The sequence below is a fragment of the Oncorhynchus kisutch genome, linkage group LG22 (assembly GCF_002021735.2).
Source record: "Oncorhynchus kisutch isolate 150728-3 linkage group LG22, Okis_V2, whole genome shotgun sequence".
NCBI classification, from domain to species: domain Eukaryota; kingdom Metazoa; phylum Chordata; class Actinopteri; order Salmoniformes; family Salmonidae; genus Oncorhynchus; species Oncorhynchus kisutch.
Window position 1 is genome coordinate 28,629,016 of NC_034195.2, and position 25,229 is coordinate 28,654,244.

The 25,229-nt window shown below is 42.1% G+C and overlaps 1 protein-coding gene across 3 annotated transcripts in view; it reads right to left on the reverse strand.

The window, feature by feature from the left end:
- blm (BLM RecQ like helicase) overlaps window positions 1-25,229 on the reverse strand; it is a 35,418-nt gene that overhangs the window by 5,431 nt on the left and 4,758 nt on the right. Inside the window, exons 2-21 of one of the 3 annotated variants that reach the window (XM_020457076.2) lie at window positions 19,277-19,337; window positions 18,523-19,186; window positions 16,607-16,742; window positions 9,584-9,693; window positions 9,339-9,471; window positions 8,506-9,221; window positions 8,200-8,376; window positions 7,908-8,026; window positions 7,693-7,806; window positions 7,498-7,596; window positions 7,262-7,410; window positions 7,034-7,140; window positions 6,774-6,934; window positions 6,474-6,669; window positions 6,101-6,291; window positions 5,793-5,937; window positions 5,499-5,698; window positions 5,135-5,330; window positions 4,862-4,984; window positions 4,484-4,700 (exon numbers count right to left, since the gene is read on the reverse strand). In XM_020457076.2, the coding sequence (XP_020312665.1) occupies window positions 4,484-4,700; window positions 4,862-4,984; window positions 5,135-5,330; window positions 5,499-5,698; window positions 5,793-5,937; window positions 6,101-6,291; window positions 6,474-6,669; window positions 6,774-6,934; window positions 7,034-7,140; window positions 7,262-7,410; window positions 7,498-7,596; window positions 7,693-7,806; window positions 7,908-8,026; window positions 8,200-8,376; window positions 8,506-9,221; window positions 9,339-9,471; window positions 9,584-9,693; window positions 16,607-16,742; window positions 18,523-19,186; window positions 19,277-19,337 (4,014 nt within the window). Of the gene's footprint in view, window positions 1-4,483; window positions 4,701-4,861; window positions 4,985-5,134; window positions 5,331-5,498; window positions 5,699-5,792; window positions 5,938-6,100; window positions 6,292-6,473; window positions 6,670-6,773; window positions 6,935-7,033; window positions 7,141-7,261; window positions 7,411-7,497; window positions 7,597-7,692; window positions 7,807-7,907; window positions 8,027-8,199; window positions 8,377-8,505; window positions 9,222-9,338; window positions 9,472-9,583; window positions 9,694-11,671; window positions 11,717-16,606; window positions 16,743-18,522; window positions 19,338-25,229 lie in introns of those variants that run through there. The other 2 variants (XM_020457075.2, XM_020457077.2) reach the window with 2 other exon arrangements.

Genomic DNA, 25,229 nt, shown 5'->3' on the forward strand with positions numbered 1-25,229 from the left:
GAATCAAAGTCTGGCATGAAATAACTCAAATATACAGTTGCAAGTACACTGCTCAAAAAAATTAAGGGAACACTTAAACAACACAATGTAACTCCAAGTCAATCACACTTCTGTGAAATCAAGCTGTCCACTTAGGAAGCAACACTGACAATACATTTCACATGCTGTTGTGCAAATGGAATAGACAACAGTTGGAAATTATAGGCAATTAGCAAGACACCCCCAATAAAGGAGTGGTTCTGCAGGTGGTGACCACAGACCACTTCTCGGTTCCTATGCTTCCTGGCTGATGTTTTGGTCACGTTTGAATGCTGGCGGTGCTTTCACTATAGTGGTAGCATGAGACGGAGACTACAACCCACAAGTGGCTCAGGTAGTGCAGCTCATCCAGGATGGCACATCAATGCGAGCTGTTTGCTGTGTCTGTCAGCGTAGTGTCCAGAGCATGGAGGCGCTACCAGGAGACAGGCCAGTACATCAGGAGACGTTTTGGAGGCCGTAGGAGGCCAACAACCCAGCACCAGGACCGGTACCTCCGCCTTTGTGCAATTGTCTACATATGACGGTTTGCCAATGACATTGTGTTGTTTAATGAATTTATTTGCAAATTATGGTTGAAAATAAGCATTTGGTCAATAACAAAAGTTTCTCAATACTTTGTTATATACCCTTTGTTGGCCCTATTTTGGTTTCATCTGACCATATGGCATTCTTCCACTCTTCTTCTGGATCATCCAAATGCTCTTTAACAAACTTCAGACGGGCCTGGACATGTACTGGCTTAAGCAGGGGGACACATCTGGCACTGCAGGATTCGAGTCCCTGGCGTCGTAGTGTGTTACTGATGGTAGGCTTTGTTACTTTGGTCCCAGCTCTCTGCAGGTCATTCACTAGGTCCCACCGTGTGGTTCTGGGATTTTTGCTCACCGTTCTTATGATCATTTTGACCCCACGGGGTGAGATCTTGCGTGGAGCCCCAGATCGAGGGAGATTATCAGTGGTCTTGTATGTCTTCCATTTCCTAATAATTGCTCCCACAGTTGATTTCTTCAAACCAAGCTGCTTACCTATTGCAGATTCAGTCTTCCCAGCCTGGTGCAGGTCTACAATTTTGTTTCTGGTGTCCTTTGACAGCTCTTTGGCCTTGGCCATAGTGGAGTTTGGAGTGTGACTGTTTGAGGTTGTGGACAGGTGTCTTTTATACTGATAAGTTCAAACAGGTGCCATTAATACAGGTAACTAGTGGAGGACAGAGGAGCCTCTTAAAGAAGAAGTTACAGGTCTGTGAGATCCAGAAATCTTGCTTGTTTGTAGGTGACCAAATACTTTTTTCCCACCATAATTTGCAAATAAATTCATAAAAAATCCTACAATGTGATTTTCTAGATTTTTCTTCTCTAATTTTGTCTGCCATAGTTGAAGTGTACCTATGATGAAACTGACAGGCCTCTCATCTTTTTAAGTGGGAGAACTTGCACAATTGGTGGCTGACTAAATACTTTTTTGCCCCACTGTATGTAAAGAAAAAAGTATTTAATAAAAATATTTCATTCATTCAGATCTAGGATGTGTTATTTTAGTGTTCCCTTTATTTTTTTGAGCAGTGTATATAGAATATCGCTAAAATTCATTTGAAAAAACACACAAAAACACATGTACAGTTGAAGTCAGAAGTTTACATACACCTTAGCCAAACACATTTAAATTCAGTTTATCACAATTCCTGACATTTAATCCTAGTAACAATTCCCTGTTTTAGGTCAGTTAGGATCACCACTTTATTTTAAGAATGTGAAATGTCAGAATAATAGTAGAGAGAATGATACATTTCAGCTTTTATTTCCAGTGGGTCAGAGGTTTACGTACACTCAATTAGTATTTGGTAGCATTGCCTTTAAATTGCTTAACTTGGGTCAAACGTTTCAGGTAGCCTTCCACAAGCTTCGCACAATAAGTTGGGTGAATTTTGGCCCATTCCTCATCACAGAGCTGGTGTAACTGAGACAGGTTTGTAGGCCTCCTTGCTGGCACATGCTTTTTCAGTTTTGCCCACAAATTTTCTGTAGGATTGAGGTAAGGCTTTGTGATGGCCACTCAAATAACTTGACTATGCTTGGGGTCATTGTGCATTTGGAAGACCCATTTGCGACCAAGTTTAAACCTCCTGACTGATGTCGAGATGTTGCTTCAATATATCCACAATTTTCCTTCATGATGCCATCTATTTTTAGAAAGTGCACCAGTCCCTCCTGCAGCAAAGCACCCCCCCAACACGACGCTTCCACAGCCGTGCTTCATGGTTGGGATGGTGTTCTTCGGCTTGCAAGCCCCCCCCCCCCCCCCCTCCCCTTTCCTCCAAACATAACGCTGGTCATTATGGGCAGACAGTTCTATTTTTGTTTCATCAGACCAGAGGACATTTCTCCAAAAAGTACAATCTGTCCCCATGTGCAGTTGCAAACCGCAGTCTGGCTTTTTTATGGCGGTTTTGGTGCAGTGGCTTCTTCTTTGCTGAGTAGCCTTTCAGGTCATGTCGATATAGGAAATCGTTTTACTGTGGATATAGATACTTTTGTACCGTTTCCTCCAGCATCGTCACTAGGTCCTTTGCTGTTGTTCTGGGAATGATTTGCACTTTTCGCACCAAAGTACGTTCATCTCTAGGACAGAAAGCGTCTCCTTCCTGAGCGGTATGACGGCTGCGTCGTCCCATGGTGTTCATACTTGCGTACTACCGTTTGTCCAGATGAACGTGGTACCTTCAGGAGTTTGGAAATTGCTCCCAAGGATGAAGCAGACTTGTGGAGGTCTACAATTTTTTTTCTGAGGTCTTGGCTGATTTCTTTTGATTTTCTCATGATGTCAAGCAAAGAGGCACTGAATTTGAAGGTAGGCCTTGAAATACATCCACAGGTACACCTCCAATTGACTCAACTGATGTCAATTAGCTTATCAGAATCTTCTAAAGCCATGACATTTTCTGGAATTTTCCAAGCTAAAGGCACAGTCAACTTAAGTGTATGTAAACTTGACTGGAATTGTGTTACAGTGAATTATATGTGAAATAATCTGTTTGTAAACAATTGTTGGAAAATGACTTGTGTCATGCACAAAGTAGATGTCCTAACCGACTTGCCAAAACTATAGTTTGTTCACAAGAAATTTGTGGAGTGGTTGAAAAACGAGTTTTAATGACTCCAACCTAAGTGTATGTAAACTTACGACTTCAACTGTGTGTATATATTATATATATATATGGTTCCACACACACACACACACACACACACACAACCAGTCAAAGTCTGGACACACCTACTCATTCAAGTGTTTTCTTTATTTTTACTATTTTCTACATTGTAGAATAATAGTGAAGACATTAAAGCTGAAATAACATGGAATCATGTAGTAACCAAAAAAAGTGTTTCAAAGAAAATCTACATATATTTTAGTAGCCACCCTTTGCCTTGATGACAGCTTTGCACACTCTTGGCATTCACATGGGGACCGCCACTGGAGAGGAAGACCCAGAGTTACTTCTGCTGCAGAGGATAAGTTCATTGGAGTTACCAGCCTCAGAAATTGCAGGCCAAATAAATGCTTCAGAGTTCAAGTAAAAGACACATCTCAACATCAACTGTTCGGAGGAGACTGGGTGAATCAGGCCTTCATGGTCTTTGCTGCAAAGTAACCACCACAAAAGGGCACCAATAAAAGAAAAAAGACTTGCTTGGGTCAAGAAACACAGGCAATGGACATCAGACCGGTGGAAATCTGTCCTTTGGTCTGATGAGTCCAAATGTGAGATTTGTGGTTCCAACTGTTAAGTACATGTATTAAGTATCCCTATCACGGCGCCATCACTCTTATTAGTATGCCTGCGCGGGGGTTGCCATTACCTGAGTGCAATGGCAACCATATATTGTGGAAATAGGGTTGAGTAAACGTTGTTTAACTGGAACCTAGTTGTGTCATTTTAAGTTAACACCAGTAGGTGAACAGATGATCTCCGCATGTGTGGTTCCCACTATGAAGCATGGGGGAAGTAGTGTGATGGTGCTTTGCTGGTGACGCTGTCTGATTTATTTAGAATTCAAGGCACACTTAACCAGCATGGCTGCCACAGCCTTCTGCTGAAAGTGTGCAAAGCTATCGTCAAGGCAAAGGGTGGCTACTTTGAAGAATCTAAAATCTATTTTGATTTGTTTAACACTTTTTTGGTTAATAGATGATTCCATGTGTGTTATTTCATAGTTTTGATGTCATCTATATTATTCTACATAAAATAGTAAAATAAAGAAAAAGCCTTGAATGAGTAGTTGTCCAAACTTTTGACTGGTACTGTATATATAAAATGTAATCCTTTTTAGATGTAATTTTAAGGCAGCAAAATGTAAAGACTGTACTCATAAGCAGGTGTGTAAACTTTCACTTGTCACTGTATATGACTGAATATAAGATTTGACATTTGACACATAACACTAACCCTTTAGAGTTGGAGTTTGTATATCCTTTTCTCTTTTTGGATTTCTTGAAGGCGGGGGCCTTTTTCCTTTTCGCTCCTCTGCCGTTGTTACTGTTGAAATAACTGGAAGATCCAGCGTCGTCCTCATAACAGTCCTCCTCGTCGTCTCCGCGGCCTCTGCTTGTGTCTATCCATGCCATAGTGGAGCTTCCTTCAGTGGTGTCAGACTGCTCCTCCACTGCAGAGGGGTTCAGTCAGACAGACACATGTTAACACAAACCAACTACACTACAGGTCCAACACAGCAGGGCACAGATATCACTGAGTAGGAACATGAACATATGAAATCCAGTATTATCGAGTTGTATAGGACATGCTTTCCCCAGTATGGTCACTCACCAGGTAGCTTCCACTCAGAGTATTTCTGCAGAAGCGCGATGACATCTGCTCCATACTTCTCCAGTTTGTCCTCCGTCACACCATCAATCGTCAACAGCACATTCGGGTCGGCCGACAGAGTCTCTGGGAGAAGGAAACCGTTTTACAACAACGACTGGTTATTGGAAGTCTACCAATATAATGTTAGGTAAACACTTGCTTGGTCTAGAAAGGAATATGAACATGAATGAAATACAACAAGTCTAAAAAGTGGTGTATGCTCTCAGCACTCACCGGCTATCTTCTTCAGGGTGGCAGTGGAGAAGATGTTGTAATAGTGAATGCCAAAGACTTTGCCCAACCTCTTGCACAGATCAGTGAGCTCCTGCAGACACTTCTGGACCATCTCCTCACTCTTGGAGACATCCTTGGCCACAGCAGTTTTGTGCTTCCTGATGCTGGAGGCACTCTCGGTCTCATAGAACTCCACCTAGGACAAGGAAAAATAACTGTCCCCATTTCTACTGCAGGGATCTCACAAACATAACTAAATATGTGAAGCTAATAACGAATGACAGTACACGTTCACAACAGTTGTTGACATATCGAATGAGAACTAAGTTTATGGACCAATTTAATGTGTGGTGTGTAAGCTCACCTGCATGTGTCCCCCGAGGACATTGATGGCTTTGGGTCCAGCAGAGATGTAGGCCACTGCCTGGCTGTTGGCTGTGATGTACAGGTCCTCCACCAGAAGGTGATCCAGAACCAGCTTCTTGAACAGCCGGTCAGCGTTGTGTTTGGAGTAAGCCTTTCCTATCGCAAACATCCCTGACTGGATACGGGCGGTTTTAGCACCTGTCAGAAAGCATTGTTGAGTTTCTCTCAGAAATACTAAACATACAGTAATTTTTTATCATTCAATTAAGTGGTGCTTTAATTTACTGGTTACCCAAGAAAATGTCCACCAACATGTTCAGAGTCAGTCGGTTTTGGTTCGCAGATTTGCTGTATCTGGAGCCAACTTTTTCACAATTCTCCTGGACAAATCTCACAATCTTCTTCACATCTTCAGTCACGTTTCTTGCTTTGTATTTCTGAAAGTGAAAAATAACAACCAGTTTGACTAAATAGAAACATTTCAAATTCAAACATTATAACCACATAGCTGTAAAAATACTGCAGTGAAATAGAACAAGTGCTGAGTCAAGGAAAAGGTTAATAGTAATAATGGGTTCATTATCAAGGGTTAACTCTTACATTGGGTCTGGCACAGTTGTCACAGATGACATCAGGGTGTTCCTTGCAGAAGCCTGGGTTGAACTTGTGCTCTCCAAAGTAAGCCAGCAACTGTATCCTTCGGCAGTCCATCACGTTCTCACAGAAATGTACCATACTGTGCAGATTGTTCAAGTGAGTGGCTTTGGTATGGTGGTTTCCATCTTTGTCCACTGATCAAAACAGAGTGGACATTTTCTCAATATCACTTTCACACTTTGACATACAGGATTTTAGACATTGTCCATAGAGCTTTCCATACCTCCATGGAAATGTTCCAATACGTGATATATAACCCATACAAAATTGCAGACTATTATTTGTAAGTCTATATAGTCAAAATTCAGATCTGTACTGGTGAGGATTCTCTTGATGCGGATGACGTCAGAGTAGGAGTAGAAGAGGATGCAGTGAGAGATCTCTCCGTCCCTGCCTGCTCTGCCTGACTCCTGGTAGTAGCCTTCTACTGACTTGGGGAGACTGGCGTGGATCACATAGCGCACATCAGGCTTGTCGATGCCCATGCCAAAGGCTATGGTGGCACATATGACCTGGAGGACAGGGATACAACATTAACTCTGGGTTAATGATAGCTCAAGTAGTATGAAGGTGGTTAGTGACATTAACGTGTAAACATCTGTTAAAATCACCTCACCTGGCAGCCATCCTGATTGATCCATTTGGTCTGCACATATTCTCTGTCTTTGTCATTGATGCCTGCATGGTAGGCTAGTGCTAGTATACCAGCTCTCTGAAGACTGTCAGCCATGTTGTCACAGTCATTACGGGACAGGCAGTACACAATGCCAGAATCACCTACACACAAGGAGTAAAAACCAGTCATGATCCCAGTCCTCAAAACACTTCATTCCACTAGCATTAAAAACCTATGACCAAGTGAGGGAGAACACTAACGTGGATAATTCTTCTTGATCCAGTCAATGCAGTCCTCATCTACCTTCTTGGGTTTCTTGGGTAACACAGCATATTTGAGGTTGTTTCTGTTGAAGCTCATGGTAAACCTGAAAGAGAAATGACACCATGAGGAACATTCATACAAACAGCTGCTGTATGTTTACATAAGACAATACTACAACTGCACTGGTGTTTTTCCCCAGGTAAGGCACGTCTTAGAGCACATACACCTGAGGCTGGGTCATCTGCAACTGATTGAGGATGTCCTTCTGGACGCGGGGGGTGGCAGTGGCGGTCAGGGCCATGATCGGCACTTTGGGGAACTTCTGCCGCAGCTCGTACATCCGCTTATAGTCTGGCCGGAAGTCATGGCCCCACTGAGAGAAACAACAGGGCATCAGGTTCATCGTCTCCCTCTAACACCTAACATTAGACCAGATAATGCATCACATATAGGAACCTACCTGACTGACACAGTGAGCCTCATCAATGACAAAGCGTGCTAGAAGACCTCTCTCATACAGGTTCTGAAGGGCACTGATCATCCTGCCACTCGCACACACCTGGAGGAAAACAGATTGAAAAACAGGTCTGAATATAGCATTTCCCATTAGAAGAGGTTGATAACAGCATTACTGGTTAAATGATTTAGTTCTCACCTTTTCAGGAGTTGCATAGAGCAATTTAATTATGGGGTCCTTCTTGGACAGCTGCAAGTAGATCCTGGCTGCTTCACTGTCAGTCTTCTCACCAGACAAACTTGTGGCGGGAATCTAAAAACATGCAAGGATATTTAAAACACATTCCAAGCATAGGGTGTCAAGAATGTGTACATTTCATACTTCACACTGTGAGCAGTATGTAGAAAACTTACATCCAGAGTAGTGAGTTTCTGGACCTGGTCTACAATGAGTGATTTCAGTGGTGAGATGACCACAGTGACTCCTGCACACACACAGGCCGGCAGCTGGTAACAAAGACTTTTACCCCCTCCTGAAAAACAGGAAATAACAAAACACATCCAGCACATTATCTAATCAACATTCTGTTCATACCTACTAAATATTACATATCTGCAAAGTCAGTTTGAGTTATTTGAATCAATGCATTAAAAAGGCACTTGTTGTATACTACAATATTACAATTGGCATTGATTCCCCACTCACCTGTTGGCATCAGGACAAATGTGTCTTCACCTAACAACGTAGCATTAATGGCTTCCAACTGATTGAATCGGAACTGATGGAGACCAAAGCGCTTGTGGAAAATCTTCATCATCTCTGGACAGTGGGGGAAGTTGAAGCCTCTGAAGCGATCGTGAGCAGGGTTTCTGTATGTGGGCTCTGCAAATTATTAGATAAACATGAATGTGAGCTACAGACCAAGTAATCCATGTAAGAAAAACTAAAAAACATTTGTTTAGTAGAAGGAATAATCCAATCTCAAGGCTGCCCTATAATGAATGTACTTGCCAGGAGAGGTGATTTTAGGAGGCTTGGCCACAGGAGCTGGTGTAGCTGGTTTCTTCTGCCATGTTGATGTACTTGGTCCTCCCTCACGCACCGCTTTAGAGATAGAACTGGAGTCCTGCATTGACGCTGAGGAGCTTGGGGGTTCAAAGTAATCAGGGATATCTGAATCATTGAAGTCATCTATGTCAAAGTCATCAATGAAGAAATCGTCTGGCTCCGTAACTGCTGGGGCTTGTGCCACAGAGGCTTGGGTACTGCTCTCCCCTGTCATTTGTACAGCAGCTGCCGGGCTCTTCGGTGAGAAGAAATTTGACTGAGCCACATCAACAATTTGTTTTTTGAAGATACCGTAATTCGATGGAGAGTCACAATTACTTTGGCCTGTTGTGGATGCCTTCTTGTCTCTAGTGAAAATAGGATTTTCCTGAGAGCTGGGTCTCCAAGAGATGCCTGGAGTCTGGACATTGATCATACAGTCAGAGTCCTCAAAAACACTACTGTCGTAGTCCACAGATATGACTGAGGACCTCCTGAAGGGAAGGGCTTTCATGGAAGAATCTCCTTTACCCTTGGGCAGGCAAGTGGTGGAAGACATGACACTTGGAGTAGCAAAGGAAAAAGTAGTCTTTTCACTGAATCTGGATTCCAAGACAGTGCTGTCTGGCTGTTGTGTCCTTGAAGATGTGTCACTGCTGCCAGTAGCAATTATCCTTTTCCTGATGGTAAAAAGGGTGATATGGCTAACAGATTAATATTTGTCACAGTAGAACTATAGCTGAAAATTAATCTACAGTAGTTGTCCCATATAAAATAGCTCAGATTAAATCAATTACCTATAAGCCCGCTGCAGTAAGAGCTCTGTCCCACAGGACAGGCCTAATAGTTCATGATCAGGGATGGAATCCACCAGAGCACAGATGGACTCCATGATACTCAAGAGCTGATCTTCAGATTTTGGATTGGTGACTAAAGGGACAAATAAAACGAGGACTCAATACAAGAGAATTATATGCAATGTTCACTGGAATTATAAAAACATACCAAAACATCTGGCTTAAACATAACCCATGTTATTCACCTTTTCTTTCTTTCAGAGGACCATCAGACACTCTTTGTAGGCTCGACACCGACCCTCTTGTTGATTCAGGACTGTTGTCTTTACGGACTGCAGAGCCAGCTGACTTCAATCTGTTGTGATCATAAACAACGCTTACCAAGTAGATACAGTGCCTTCAGAAAGTATTCATACCCCTCGACTTATTCCACATTTTGCTGTGTTACAGCCTGAATTCAAAATTGATTTTATTTTCTCACCCATCATCTACACACAATACCCTATGACAAAGTGAAAACATATTTTCAGAAATGTTTGCTAATTTATATAAAAATGAAATACTGAAATCTATTTACATAAGTATTCACACCCCTTTACTATGACTCAAAATTGAGCTCAGTTGCATCCAATTACCATTGACCATCCTTGATGTCACTACAACTTGATTAGAGTTCACCTGTGGCCAATTAAATTGTTTGGACATTATTTAGAAAGAAACACCTGTCTATATAAGGTCCCACAGTATTACAGAGCAGAATCTATACCATGAAGTCCAAGGAACTGTCCGTAGATCTCCAAGACAGAATTGTGATGAGGCATATATCTGAGGAAGGGTATAAAACTATTTCTAAAGTGGTGAAAGTTTCCAAGAAGACAGTGGTCTCCATCACTGGGAAAGTACCCAGACTCTCCCAAGAGCTGGCTGTCTGACCAAAATGAGCAACTGGGCAAGAAGGACCTTGGTCAGGGAGGTGACCAAGAACCCAATGACCACACTGACAGAATTGCAGAGTTCCTTGGCTGATGGGAGAATCTGCCAGAAGCAGAACAGTCTCTACAGCACTTAACCAATCTGGGCTTTACGGGAGAGTGACCAGACGGAAGTCACTCCTGAGAAAAAGTAAATGACAGCACACCTGGAGTTTGCAAAAAGGCACATGAAAGAGCATAAGGCAAAAGATTGTGGTCTGATGAGACAAAAATATAACTATTTGACCTGAATGCAAAGCACAATGTCTGGAGAAAGACAGGTTATGAGATGTGCCTGGTTAACACCATCCATACCGTGTAGCATGGTGTTTGCAGAATCATGTTATGTGGCTGCTTTTCAGCGGCAGGGACTGGGAGACTTGTAAGGATAGAGCAATGAATGGAGCCAAATACCGGCAAATCCTTGATGAGAACCTGTTGCAGAGTACAAACCACCTCAGTGGGGCGAGGATTTACATTCAAACAGGACAATGACCCCAAGCATACAGCCAAACCAATGCTGGAATGGCTTCAGAACAAGGATATGAAGGTTCTTGAGTGGCACAGCCAAAGCAAAGACTTGAATCCCACTAAACATCTGTGGAAAGATGTGAAGATTGCTGTTCACCGCCTTTCCCCATCAAACATAATAGCGCGTGAGAAAATATGCAGGGAAGAATGGGAGAAGATCTCCAAATCCAGATGTGCAAAGCTGATAGACATTTCCAAGACGACTCAAAGCTGAAATCACCGCCAAAGGTGCTTCTACAAAGTATTGACTCAGGGGTGTGAATACTTATGTAAATGAGAACTGTATTTCATGTTCAATACATTTACAAAAATGTATAAAACATGTTTTCACATTGCCCAGGGATGCAAATTGGTGAGGGCCCGAAAAGGTGACACTTTTCTTGAGCACTAAAACATGCAAAGAAATCCCTGCTAGGGGGAAATGCAGGTTAACCCTTGTGTTGTTTTAAGTGTCAAAAATGACCCGCCACTATGTTTAACAGCAGAGAAAACCCCCAAGTGATCTTTTTTTCCAACTTGAAATGAGATGTTTCTTCGAGTGACCCCCAACATTAGAAAAAGTAAAACATAGTCTTTGTTCATATTTCCATGAAAGCTGTACACCACAAGGGTACAAAGATTGTCTTAGGGTCATTTTTGACCAGTAGTTCTAAAATAATTTACTCACCATAAAAACACACATGATAAGAAATTGAGATTATGCTACTGATTTAACTCAGCCAGCAGATAATGAAGAAGATCACCATGGTTGGCAGTTAGAAAGAACGCCTCACAACAAGGAGAGAGGGCTTCTCACCAAAGTTTGCCTTCACCACCACTCCAGTTTCTTACCTCCCAAAGAGGAACAAGTATGTGGTCCTGCTGAGCACACTGCACAAACAGCTTAGATCAGTGATCGTGAGGACAGGAAGCCAGCCATCATCCTGCACTACAACCACAACAAAGGAGGCGTGGACAACCTGGACAAGATGATTGGAACTTACAGCTGCAGGATGACTGACCGCTGGCCCCTGGTCATCTTCCATAACACCATTGATGTGTCCTCATACAATGCCTTCGTGATATGGAACAAGTTCAACCTTACCTGGATGTCTGATAAGCGGAACAAGAGGAGGGTGTTCCTGGAGCAGCTGGGAAAGGCACTTGTAACCCCACACATTCAAAGGGCGCACCTCCCCCGCACAGCATCCTCTGCAGTGCTTGTGAAAGATGTTCATGGGGCTGAATCCTGTCCTGATCCACCTGAGGCTGCAGCCAAATTCTGCCCCCCAAAGAAGGACTGTAAAATAAATACTATTTCCTGCACATGTGAGAAATACATATGTAAAGTCCATGCACACACACTTGCATACTGTCCTACATGTGCTAATTAGAGTTGATTGATTTTATTTATGTTCTTCATGTTTTTGTATCTATTATCTTATTTTATTGTTGTTGTTTATACACCTTGTGGGTGGGGGCAATGGTTTTAAAAAAAAATGGGAGAAGACTAGTATTTCGTAGTTGAATTCCTCATTGTACTGTATAAGAAAATATCACTATGTTGCCAAAAACGTTCAAGAGTAATTGTTTCCCATCAAAAACGTATTTCTGCACATTTCTGCTACACAAGTGCTCTCTTTCTAAAATATGTATGTTTAGACCTATGCAGTACCTCAAACAATAATAATCAAAAACAATTATGACAGGTGTGTTGTAATAGAAATCAGTGGTGTCCACTGATTAAATGTAGTCTTTCTGCATTGTGAAGAGGGAAAACCCTGATATTCACAAAGTTTGTGATGAATGATAGGTTGCTTCTTCATGCAAAATAGATTTGGGGTTTAAAATTCAATTAAGCTGCTTTATTTTAGGGGTTTAGAGAAGGCGGGTCTTGTTTGACCCTTAGGACAAGGGGAGTATACAGAATGTTAAAACTATTTAAACAACAAAGAATATGATCAGTCTGTGTAAAAAAAAAAGTGGCTAATGTGAACCCAACTCACAGCAAAAAAATGTAAAGAAAGCAAGCCAATGTTATTTGTTGCATAGACTTTACTGCAAATGACACACAAGTCTTGAGAAAAAAACAATACCTGAATATTGCAGTTAGCCATGACAGCCTTTATAATAGAATGCTTGCGACCCCCAAAGTCTGCTGCCTCAGTTTGTATGATGGCAATTTGCATATACTCCAGAATGTTATGAAGTGATCAGATGAATTGCAAAGTCCCTCTTTGCCATGCAAATTAACTGAATCACAAAAAACATGTCCAATGCATTTCAGCCCTGCCACAAAAGGCCCAGCTGACATCATGTCAGTGATTCTCTCTTTAACACAGGTGAGTGTTGACGAGGACATGGCTGGAGACATCTGTCATGCTGATTGAGTTCGAATAACAGACTGGAAGCTTCAAAAGGAGGGCGGTGCTTGGAATCATTGTTCTTCCCCTGTCAACCATAGTTTCCTGCAAGGAAAGACGTGCAGTCATCATTGCTTTGCACAAAAAGGGCTTCACAGGCAAGGATATTGCTGCCAGTAAGATTGCACCTAAATCAACCATTTATCGGATCATAACAACTTCAAGGAGAGTGGTTCAATTGTTGTGAAGGCGGCTTCAGGGCGTCCAAGAAAGTCCAGTAAGCACCAGGACAGTCTTGTAAAGTTGATTGAGCTGCGGGATCGGGGCACCACCAGTACAGAGCTTGCTCAGGAATGGCAGCAGGTAGGTGTGAGTTCATCTGCATGCACAGCGGGGCAAAGACTTTTGGAGGATGGCCTGGTGTCAAGAAGGGCAGCAAAGAAGCCACTTCTCTCTGGGAAAAACATCAGGGACAGACTGATATTCTGCAAAAGTTACAGGGATTGGACTGCTGAGGACTGGGGTAAAGTAATTTTCTCTGATGAAACCCCTTTCCGATTGTTTGGGGCGTCCGGAAAAAGCTTGTCCGGAGAAGACAAGGTGAGCGCTACCATCAGTCCTGTGTCATGCCAACAGTAAAGCATCCAGAGACCATTTATGTGTGGGGTTGCTTCTCAGCCAAGGGAGTGGGCTCACTCACAATTTTACCTAAGAACACAGCCATGAATAAAGAATGGTACCAACACATCCTCCGAGAGCAACTTCTCCCAACCATTCAGGAATAGTTTGGTGACGAACAATGCTTTTTCCAGCATGATAGAGCACCTTGCCATAAGGCAATAGTGATAACTAAGTGGCTCAGGGAACATGGCCAGGAAACTCCCCAGACCTTAATCCCATTGGGAACTTGTGGTCAATCCTCAAGAGGCAGGTGGACAAACAAACAAGAATGGGCTGCCATCAGTCAGGATGTGGCCCAGAAGTTAACCTCTCTGAACTACTGATACCGGATCCGGTAGCGTAACTACACCCTCAGGCTCATTACCATAACGCAACGTTAACGATTTCTCAAAATCGCAAATGAAATGAAATAAATATGCCTGCTCTCAAGCTTAGCCTTTTCTTAACAACACTGTCATCTCAGATTTTCAAAATATGCTTTTGAACCATCAATCATTTGTGTAAGAGTGATAATGGCTGCCGTAGCATTTAGCGTAGCATTTAGCACATAACATTTTCACAAAAACCAGCAAAGTAATCAAATAAAATAATTTACCTTTGAAGAACTTCAGATGTTTCAATGAGGAGACTCTCAGTTACATAGCAGATGTCCAGTTTTTCCTGAAAGATTCTTTGTGTAGGACAAATCGCTCCGTTTTGTTACTACACATTTGGCTACCGAAACGAACCGAAAATTCAGTCACCAAAACGTCGAACTTTTTTCCGAATTAACTCCATAATATCGACCGAAACATGGCAAACGCTGTTTGAATCAATCCCCAAGGTGTTTTTTCACATATCTCTTCATTGATATGCCGTTCGTGGAAGCATGGTTTTTCTCTGAATTCCATGGAAAAATACCAGCACCTGAGTTTTGCGCATCAATTTCCACGCAGGACACCGTGCGGGACACTTGGAAAATGTAGTCTCTTATGGTCAATCTTCCAATGATATGCCTGCAAATACGTCACAATGCTCCAGACCCCTTGGGGAAACGATAGAAAGGGCAGGCTCATTCCTGTCCCATTCACAGCCATATAAGGAGATGATGCAAATCGGTGCCTCAGAAATCCTGTTCATTTCCTGGTTGCAGAAACATCTTGGTTTCGCCTGTAGCATGAGTTCTGGGGCACTCACAGTGAAAATCTTTGCAGTTCTGGAAACGTCAGAGTGTCTTCTTTCCAAAGCTACCAATTCCATGCATAGTCGAGCATCTTTTTGTGACGATATATTGCGCTTAAAACGGGAACGTCTTTTTATCCAAAAATGAAATAGCGCCCCCGTAGGCTTAACAGGTTAATTGACAGCATGCCAGGGCGGATTTCAGAGGTCTTGAAAAAGAAGGGTCAACACTGCAAATATTGACTCTTTGCATCAACTTCATGTAATTGTCAATAAAAGCCTGACACTTATGAAATGCTTGTAATTATACTTCAGTATTCCATAGTAACATCTGACAAAAATATCTAAAGACACTGAAGCAGCAAACGTTGTGGAAATTAATATGTGTCATTCTCAAAACTTTTGGCCACAACTGTACACTTGTTTAACAAGCAGCGACTCATTTTCACCTAATTCTCTCATTCTGATTAATCACATACTGTAGAGGGAAAACACGAGTTCACAGATAGCAGTTATGTTAACTAGCTAACAAACTTTCAGATCGCCAGGGTCCAGTAAGCAACTAACACATAATATATCTTGAGGAACGGCAAGGAGTTGTATAACGTTACCAGTTAATACTATAGCAAATTGGTTAGGTTACTAACGTTAGCTCATCTGATGTTGTAACGTTAGCTTGCTAACGTTAGCTGTCTGACTTTATTAGCCAGCTAATTTTCACACCATAGCCTCAATTATTTGTTCAGATAAGTTGGCTAATGTTGGTCAACATTTCTCTGGCTAGCTAACAAATAAGTATCTTGCTAGCTGGATCAAATGAACAATGCTAACAGTACTTGTTCAACCACACTTCCTCCCTCACCTCAAACTTTCCAAATGCCAGTTGTTTTTAAGAAGTAGGCTTCATCACCTTCTCACCCCCGTCTCCATGGTCAGGCTTCTCATCTACCTCTTCACTATCGTTTAGGGGACGCGCTCCTGTAAGTTAACTGGCAAACCTATGGATACAAAATGCCTTTCCACTCTTCCGCTGTCTTTCCAGTACACACGGGCGCTGATGCTGTAAGTAGCACATCGGATGTCTCTTCAGCCACGTGCTGCATTCTGTTGTTATGTGAACGATTGGCAGAGCCTTGGACACAGCCAGTAATGCGCCAAATGCGCATCACTCATTTGCATACAACCAGTAGTCATCCAAAGCCCCTCCCCGAAAACGTTTCTAATCGGATCTACACGAATCACGTAGGTCACCTATTTTGGATTCAAAACTGCGAATTTCCCCTGAAAGGTGACTATTTTGTTTCCCTGATTACCATTATGGGGAATTGTGTGTAGATCGATGAGAAGAAAAATCAATTTAATCCATTTTGAATTCAGGCTGTAACAATAAAATGTGGAATAAGTCAAGGGGTATGAATACTTTCTGAAGGCACTATATAGCTTGCTGTACAACATATAAAGACAATTGCATTCACACCATTTCACACCAGTTCTCAAGTCATACATCCATTAGAAAGAAATGTAAAACATAATCAGACTAAAATGCAACAGATGAATGTACACATGAACAGCAGAAACTTACCTTGTTTCCTTTGTAGAAGTAGAATGACTGAAATCCTCTGGACTTGGGGAAGGGGGGATGAAATCTAGGTCTCCATCTAGCTCGGACTTGTCATCAATGTCTATGACATCTGTCTCATTCCATTTACTTTGATGATCTGCGGAAACATTTTGGGAGATGAGTTGATGTCGTTTCAATGAGGACATCATTATTTATCAACACCCTGCCAAGATGTTCATCCTGAAAATAAAACTCCACCCCAAAACTATCTTTTGGTATATGTTTTATTCGACCATTGTTAATATAGTCCCAAAATGTTTTGCATGTTTTCAAGATACAGCTGATATGACGCAAAACGCAGAACCATATGATGCAAAATGCATCATACCAGCTGTATTTCTGTTAGAGGTCGACCGATTATGATTTTTTTCAACGCCGATACAGATACCGATTATTGGAGAACCAAAAAAAGCTGATACCGATTAAATCGGCCGATTTTTAAATGTATTTTTATTTGTAATAATGACAATTACAACAATACTGAATTAACACTTATTTTAACTTAATATAATACATCAAATTCAATTTAGCCTCAAATAAATTATGAAACATGTTAAATTTGGTTTAAATAATGCAAAAACAAAGTGTTGGAGAAGAAAGTAAAAGTGCATGATATGTAAGAAAGCTAACGTTTAAGTTCCTTGCTCAGAACATGAAAACAAATGAATGCTGGTGGTTCCTTTTAACATGAGTCTTCAATATTCCCAGGTAAGAAGTTTCAGGTTGTAGTTATTATTGGAATTATAGGACTATTTCCCTCTATACCATTTGTATTTCATTAACCTTTGACTATTGGATGTTCTTATAGTCACTTTAGTATTGCCAGTGTAACAGTATAGCTTCCGTCCCTCTCCTCGCTCCTCCCTGGGCTCGAACCAGGAACACGACAACAGCAACCCTCGAAGCAGCGTTACCCATGCAGAGCAAGGGAAACAACCACAGGCTCAGAGTGAGTGACGTTTGAAATGCTATTAGCGCGCACTAACTAGCTAGCCATTTCACTTCGGTTACACCAGCCTCATCTCGGGAGTTGATAGGCTTGAAGTCAAAAACAGCACAATGCTTGATGCACAACGAATAGCTGATGGCAAAACACCCCAAAGTGCTGTTTGAATGAATGTTTACGCACCTGCTTCTGCCTACCACCGCTCAGTCAGATACTTAGATACTTGTATGCTCAGTCAGATTATATGCAATGCAGGACACGCTAGATAATATCTAGTAATATCATCAACCATGTGTAGTTAACTAGTGATTATGATTGATTATTTTTTATAAGTTTAATGCTAGCTAGGAACTTACCTTGGCTTACTGTATTTGCGTAACAGGCAGTCTCCTTGTGGAGTGCAACGAGAGGCAGGTCGTTATTGCGTTGGGCTAGTTGACTGTAAGATTGGGTCCCCCGAGCTGACAAGGTGAAAATGTGTATTTTTGCCCCTGAACAAGGCAGTTAACCCACCGTTCCTAGGCAGTCATTGAAAATAAGAATGTGTTCTTAACTGACTTGCCTAGTTAAATAAAGATGTAAAAAATAATAATTAATAAATCCAATTTAAATCGGCTAAATCGGTGTCCAAAAATACAAATTTCCGATTGATATGAAAACTTGAAAATCGGCCTTAATTTGGCCAATCCGGTTAATCGGTCGACCTCTAATTTCTGTATGTTGAAAGCTATACATCTTGAAAATGTGATTGCTGATATGCAAAACATTGTGGGACTAAATCAACAATACACTCAGGAAACAGTTTTGGGATGTAGTTTTCCTTTAAGTAGGTGACCTCCAGCTTACAATAAATGTGTAAAGGGAAAATACTTGGACCTGAGACACTGATAATTGGACCTGAGCAAGGCTATATTTTAAGAGTACTACTCACCTATCTTTTCAACTGGACCGGGTGCAGTGATGTTCTCATCTTCACTGTCACTCAGCACAGACTTGGCTTGATAAGCAGAAGGTCGTCTTCTAACCATTTTAATGGGAGAATCCTCCACCTCCCAGTGCTCCCACTCTGCTGGATCCTGGATGGGATTGTCTCTTGGCGCAGTACTGGCAGACTCCGAAGCATCTTGTGAGTCCTCCATTGTGAGAGTACATTGTTCTGTCCCATCAAGACTACACTTATTTCTATGACGGCTGTTGGTCTTTGTATTCAGCGCTCGTAGAGGGACATATTTGTCTGATCTGTGTGTGTTAGTATCCAATTGTTCAACACTGGAAACAGGTGTCACCTTGGCACACCTACCTGAGATCCCTGGACTTGGTAGAGTACTTTTGCCCTTGACAGGGGTTTCAAAGTCATCAAAATCATCCCATCCGTCCAGGGGAATACCAAAAGAGCTATCAAGTCCTGTGGGTTTGCTGCCATTGCTACCTGTGATCAAGCTATCAGAGTTGGTCAAAGCAGGGGAGATCTTTGCAGCAGACACAGCTGGGATGGTTTTCCTCCCCGAAAAGGGGGTTAATACAGGACTGATGGCTTCATACTTGCTTTTGGGATTGACTGAGGAGAAGTTGATTTTGGCGAGAGGTCTTTCGGGCTTGGTTGAAAACGTCAAAGGAGGTTTAATTACTGCATTATCATGAGGAACATTGACACTCCTGTTTGTTAAACCATTTGAGCTGTTTACCTTAGTGTGAACTTCCACCTTGGTGATACCTGATGTGGACTTCTTTTTGAAACAAAATGTCCTGCAAAGAAAAGTGAAGTCATTATAGCTAACTTTTTACAAGGAAAACTTGTAGCTCCAATGTCCACAAAATTCTTACATTTTAGTAATTTAGCAGACGATCTAATCCAGAAAATCCTTATCTGGAAAGCTACCTACTTTAGTCAGTATATTGTGCATAGATCTCTGCTGGCTACCGACTTCTAGCTAGCTCTGGTCCAATTTTTATTTTGTATTTTATGCCAAGGCAGCAGCTACTCTTCCTGGGGTCCAATCACGATTACGCAGATACATACAATAAAACAGTACATAACACATCATTACACACTAATCTACCATAACATATCAACAATACAAAATCAATAATACAACAAAACAATACTAAAGGAAAACTCCACACCAAACATCTCATTCCTTTAATTTACAGTGTTAAATAACACTAATATGCGAGAACAATATTTTTTGTTAACAAATGTTTAATTTTGGCACTATAATAAGGTTGGTAGTGTCATGATGTTGGCCTGGTGGTAGGTTTATGACAGTCATAAATACCTCTTTACCTCTTTTTCCTCTCTCTACCCTACTGATGTTACATTTGCAAAACCCTTGGTTAACATAGAGATTCTGGGAACATCAGAAGGTGGGGGGAAATGAACTACACTGCTCAAAAAAATAAAGGGAACACTTAAACAACACAATGTAACTCCAAGTCAATCACACAACTGTGAAATCAAACTGTCCACTTAGGAAGCAACACTGATTGACAATAAATTTCCCATGCTGTTGTGCAAATGGAATAGACAACAGGTGGAAATTATAGGCAATTAGCAAGACACCCCCAATAAATGAGTTGTTCTGCAGGTGGGGACCACAGATCACTTCTCAGTTCCTATGCTTCCTGGCTGATGTTTTGGTCACGTTTGAATGCTGGCGGTGCTTTCACTCTAGTGGTAGCATGAGACGGAGTCTACAACCCACACAAACGGCTCAGGTAGTGCAGCTCATCCAGGATGGTACATCAATGCGAGCTGTGGCAAGAAGGTTTGCCGTGTCTGTCAGCGTAGTGTCCAGAGCATGGAGGCGCTACCAGGAGACAGGCCAGTACATCAGGAAACGTGGAGGAGGCCGTAGGAGGAAAACAACCCAGCAGAAGGACTGCTACCTCCGCCTTTGTGCAAGGAGGAGCACTTCCAGAGCCCTGCAAAATGACCTCCAGCAGGCCACAAATGTGCATGTGTCTGCACAAACAGTCAGAAACACACTCCATGAGGGTGGTATGAGGGCCCGACATCCACAGGTGGGGGTTGTGCTTACAGCCCAACACCGTGCAGGATGTTTGGCATTTGCCAGAGAACACCAAGATTGGCAAATTGGCCACTGACGCCCTGTGCTCTTCACAGATGAAAGCAGGTTCACACTGAGCACATGTGACAGACGTGACAGTCTGGAGACGCCGTGGATAACGTTCTGCCTGCAACATCCTCCAGCATGACCGGTTTGGCGGTGGGTCAGTCATGGTGTGAGGTGGCATTTCTTTGGGGGGCCGCACAGCCCTCCGTGTGCTCGCCAGAGGTAGCCTGACTGCCATTAGGTACCGAGATGAGATCTTCAGACCCCTTGTGAGACCATATGCTGGTGCGGTTGGCCCTGGGTTCCTCCTGGGTTCCTCCTAATGCAAGACAATGCTAGACCCTCATGTGGCTGGAGTGTGTCAGCAGTTCCTGCAAGAGGAAGGCATTGATGTAATGGACTGGCCCGCCCGTTCCCCAGACCTGAATCCAATTGAGCACATCTGGGACATCATGTCTCGCTCCACCCACCTCATCAGTTGCACCACTGACTGTCCAGGAGTTGGCAGATGCTTTAGTCCATGTCTGGGAGGAGATCCCTCAGGAGACCATCCACCACCTCATCAGGAGCATGCCCGGGCGTTGTAGGGAGGTCATACAGGCACGTGGAGGCCACACACACTACTGAACCTCATTTTGACTGGTTTTAAGGATATTACATCAAAGTTGGATCAGCCTGTAGTGTGGTTTTCCACTTTAATTTTGAGTGTGACTCCAAATCCAGACCTCCATGGGTTGATAAATTTGATTTCCATTGATAATTTGTGTGATTTTGTTGTCAGTAGATTCAACTATGTAAAGAAAAAAGTATTTAATAAGAATATTTCATTCATTCAGATCTAGGATGTGTTATTTTATAGTGTTCCCTTTATTTTTTTGAGCAGTGTATATTCTGGTAATCCGACCAATTGATGAATATGATGTCAGTTCGGTTGTCATCTGAGACATTCTCTACAGTACAAACTCTACAGTGGAAAGTCTACACATCATAGTTATCGGATTCACATGGAATTGTTGTTCAATTTAAATGTTTGAATATGAAATTATTCGTGATGGGATGAAATGTGATTTTAGCTTCGAAAATGTGAGATTTGGGGTTTCATAAATTAGGGCTATGCTCAATCAGTGCCCCCCCCCCCCTGTGAAGGGACAACTTTTCAAACACGCCCTCCTCTCCCTTCCTATATAAAGCCTTGACGACAATATAACCTCCTGTTCCGAGGACGATGGTCCGATGTCAGAATGGTTCAGATAATAACTACAGAATGAAGCCAACATCAGCGTGAGCTTTGGTTGCGAATGGTATGAACGTTGAACTCTTATTCACTACAGAAGTGATACCTCCTAGCCGTTGAGTTAGCAACAGCCGCTGCAAACGAGGGTTAGGAAGGAACAGACAGAGTATCCAGTCTACCACACAACGACGTTACTACAACATATTAGTCTACCACCAACCTACCGAAGCGCAGCTCAGTGTAAATATTTATTGCATTTCCCTTTTCCCTTTTCCAAATGGGCGGTAATTTAGAATGCATAAGATACTGTATTTACGATAGCACAGCTTCGCCCTTTGTTCCTCAGTCTTCCTGCTCTTTCACCAAAACCCAGTCCCTTTTCTTTTGTGAAACAAGCGGTCATATCTGTTCCGCCCGCTAGGGACCTTTTCCTTTATGACGTAATTTGTAATCAAGTTATGATTTAATTATGTGTAATTCTGTGTGATTAGTTAGGTATTTAGTAAATAAATAATTAAACCCAATTTTGTACTGCTGATTCAACGTGTTAGCCAGGGTTCGTGCAGATAACAAAGAATTTACAACTTTCAAATGAGACTGAATTAAGATGACGATTAATATTGACTGCTATTGATGTAAAATATTACTAGGTCTTTAAGAGTTTATTCGGAAGATAACAGCTCTATAAATATTATTTTGTGGTGCCCGACTCTCTAGTTAATTACATTTACATGATTAGCTCAATCAGGTAATATTAATTACGGAGAAATTATTTTATAGAATAGCATGTCATATCACTTAATCCGGCATAGCCAGACACGACAGTAGCAACATTGAAAATCGTTGTGGAAATCTGTTGCAGCTCAAGTCGACTACAAAATCCACAATGCAATGCTCTCTATGCGCTGGCAGGCAAGCTAGCAAGCAAAAGAAGCCACACAAAATAATACCACTGACAATATCAGCATGTAAAGTTAGCTGTAAAAATCGCATAAACAAACTACACTATCAATTTAGTAGTCTACAATCTCACCATGTTCAACCTGCAGATCAATGCCTCACAGAGTGGAGTCTGACATTCTCAACAGCAGAAATACTTTTGAGAAGATGCAACATCAAAGGCCACACGGTGCATTCTGGGCAATTCTGGGACAAGGACCGCTCTCCTTCAAGGAGTAAACGGGAGTCTATTGGGTGCCAGCTCAAAAATCCAACAGTAGCACCAATTTTGTCAACATGTACAAAATTACAAATCTTTTCAGAGATGTGAGATAACGTGCTATCTGTAATATCGTATAGCTTTGGAATCGTGAGATTATGTAATTTCGAGAAAAATAGCCACTTTTCGACATATACACATAATTTTCTTCCAGGCAAGTAACACTGAAATGTGCATGAGAGCATCAGCTGTTCCAGACGACTGTGTGATCACGCTCTCCGTAGCCGATGTGAGTAAGACCTTTAAACAGGTCGCAGGACCAGACGGATTACCAGGACGTGTACTCCTACATGCGCTGACCAAAAGATCCACAGATGTTGATATAAAATTGTGCCGGAAGGAATGGCAGCAGTTTTATGGGCGCCCAACCAATTGTGTTATAATATGGGTTTTTTTCACGATATTTGTAAATTATTATTATTATTATTATTTTTTATTTTTTTTGGACCCCTTTTTCTCCCCAATTTCGTGGTATCCAATTGTTTTTAGTAGCTACTATCTTGTCTCATCGCTACAACTCCCGTACGGGCTAGGGAGAGACAAAGGTTGAAAGTCATGCGTCCTCCGATACACAACCCAACCAAGCCGCACTGCTTCTTAACACCGCGCCATCCAACCTGGAAGCCAGCCGCACCAATGAGTCGGAAGAAACACCGTGCACCTGGCAACCTTGGTTAGCGCGCACTGCGCCCGACACGCCACAGGAGTCGCTGGTGTGCGATGAGACAAGGATTTCCCTACCGTCCAAACCCTCCCTAACCCGGACGACGCTAGGCCAATTGTATTCCTATTAACTTTCAGTGTCGTAAGAGCGACTATCACAGCGCTATGTCACACTGGTTGGATTTCTGCCTGCTTTAACGGCAATAACTCAGATACACATGAACATGAAATGACCAAGGGAATCGATATAAAATCATTTAGATGCACACAAACAATATAACACTCATACATGTAGTACTGTGCGTTTCCCTTAGTCTGTTCTGTATTTAAGGGGTGTGAAGTGACTTCTGGTGGTATGTCTTTTGGGGTATGTATGGGTGTCTGAGCTGTGCGCTAGTCCCTTAAAACAGACAGCTCTGTGATTTCAACATGTCAATCAATACCTCGCACAAAGTGATGCAGGTAATCTTCCCTCTACATGCATTTCATTAAATGTTGGCTCTCCTTGTACATTTATGGGCCAGCCGAGCTGCTCTGTTATTGGCCAAATGTAATTTGTCCCTCTTTGTGGCACTTGACACATGAATGGACAGTAGTCCAGGTGAGACAAAACTAGGGCCTGTAGTACTTGTTTTGTTGATAGCGATTTCAAGAAAGCAGCGCCTTACTATTGATAGACCTCTCCCTGTCTTAGCTACCGTTGCATCAATAAGGTTTGACCACGACAGCTTACCATCCAGGGTTACACCAAGCAATTTAGTCTCCTCAACTTGCTCCATTTCCACATTATTCGTTACAAGATTTAGTTGAGGTTTAGGTAAATGACTTGTCCCAAATAAAATGCTCTTAGTTAGAAATATTTAGGCAGTCTAACGTTAGAACCGACGCATACGCATGGACCAGAGTTAATTTGACCATACAAAATAGTTAACGTATTTCGGAACTCTTTCTGTGTTCACGTACTGGTCGGAATAGGAAACTCGTTAATGTCCACATATACAACTAGTTAACGCAAGATGGCGTAGCAGTCAGACGTATTTGTCCTTCGTCTTGTCATGTATATATATTTTTCTTCGCATATCTTTTTACATTTTTCTAAACCCTTACTTCAAAATACTCTCCTGCAACCCACCTCACCCAATGTGGTGTGGACCTGCTTTTTCTCTAAAGTATTTCTCTATTACTGGAATCTCTCCAACATAAACTAGCCAGCTAACAGTCATCAGCAAACCCCTTCATAACAATCGGTATTTTTGGGCGCCGATTTTATTTTATTTTTACACCTTTATTAAATATTTATTTAACTAGGCAAGTCAGTTAAGAACACATTCTTATTTTTAATGATGGCATAGGAACGAGGCAGAACGACAGATTTTTACCTTGTCAGCTCGGGGGATCCAATCCTGCAACCTTACAGTTAACTAGTCCAACGCTCTAACCACCTGCCT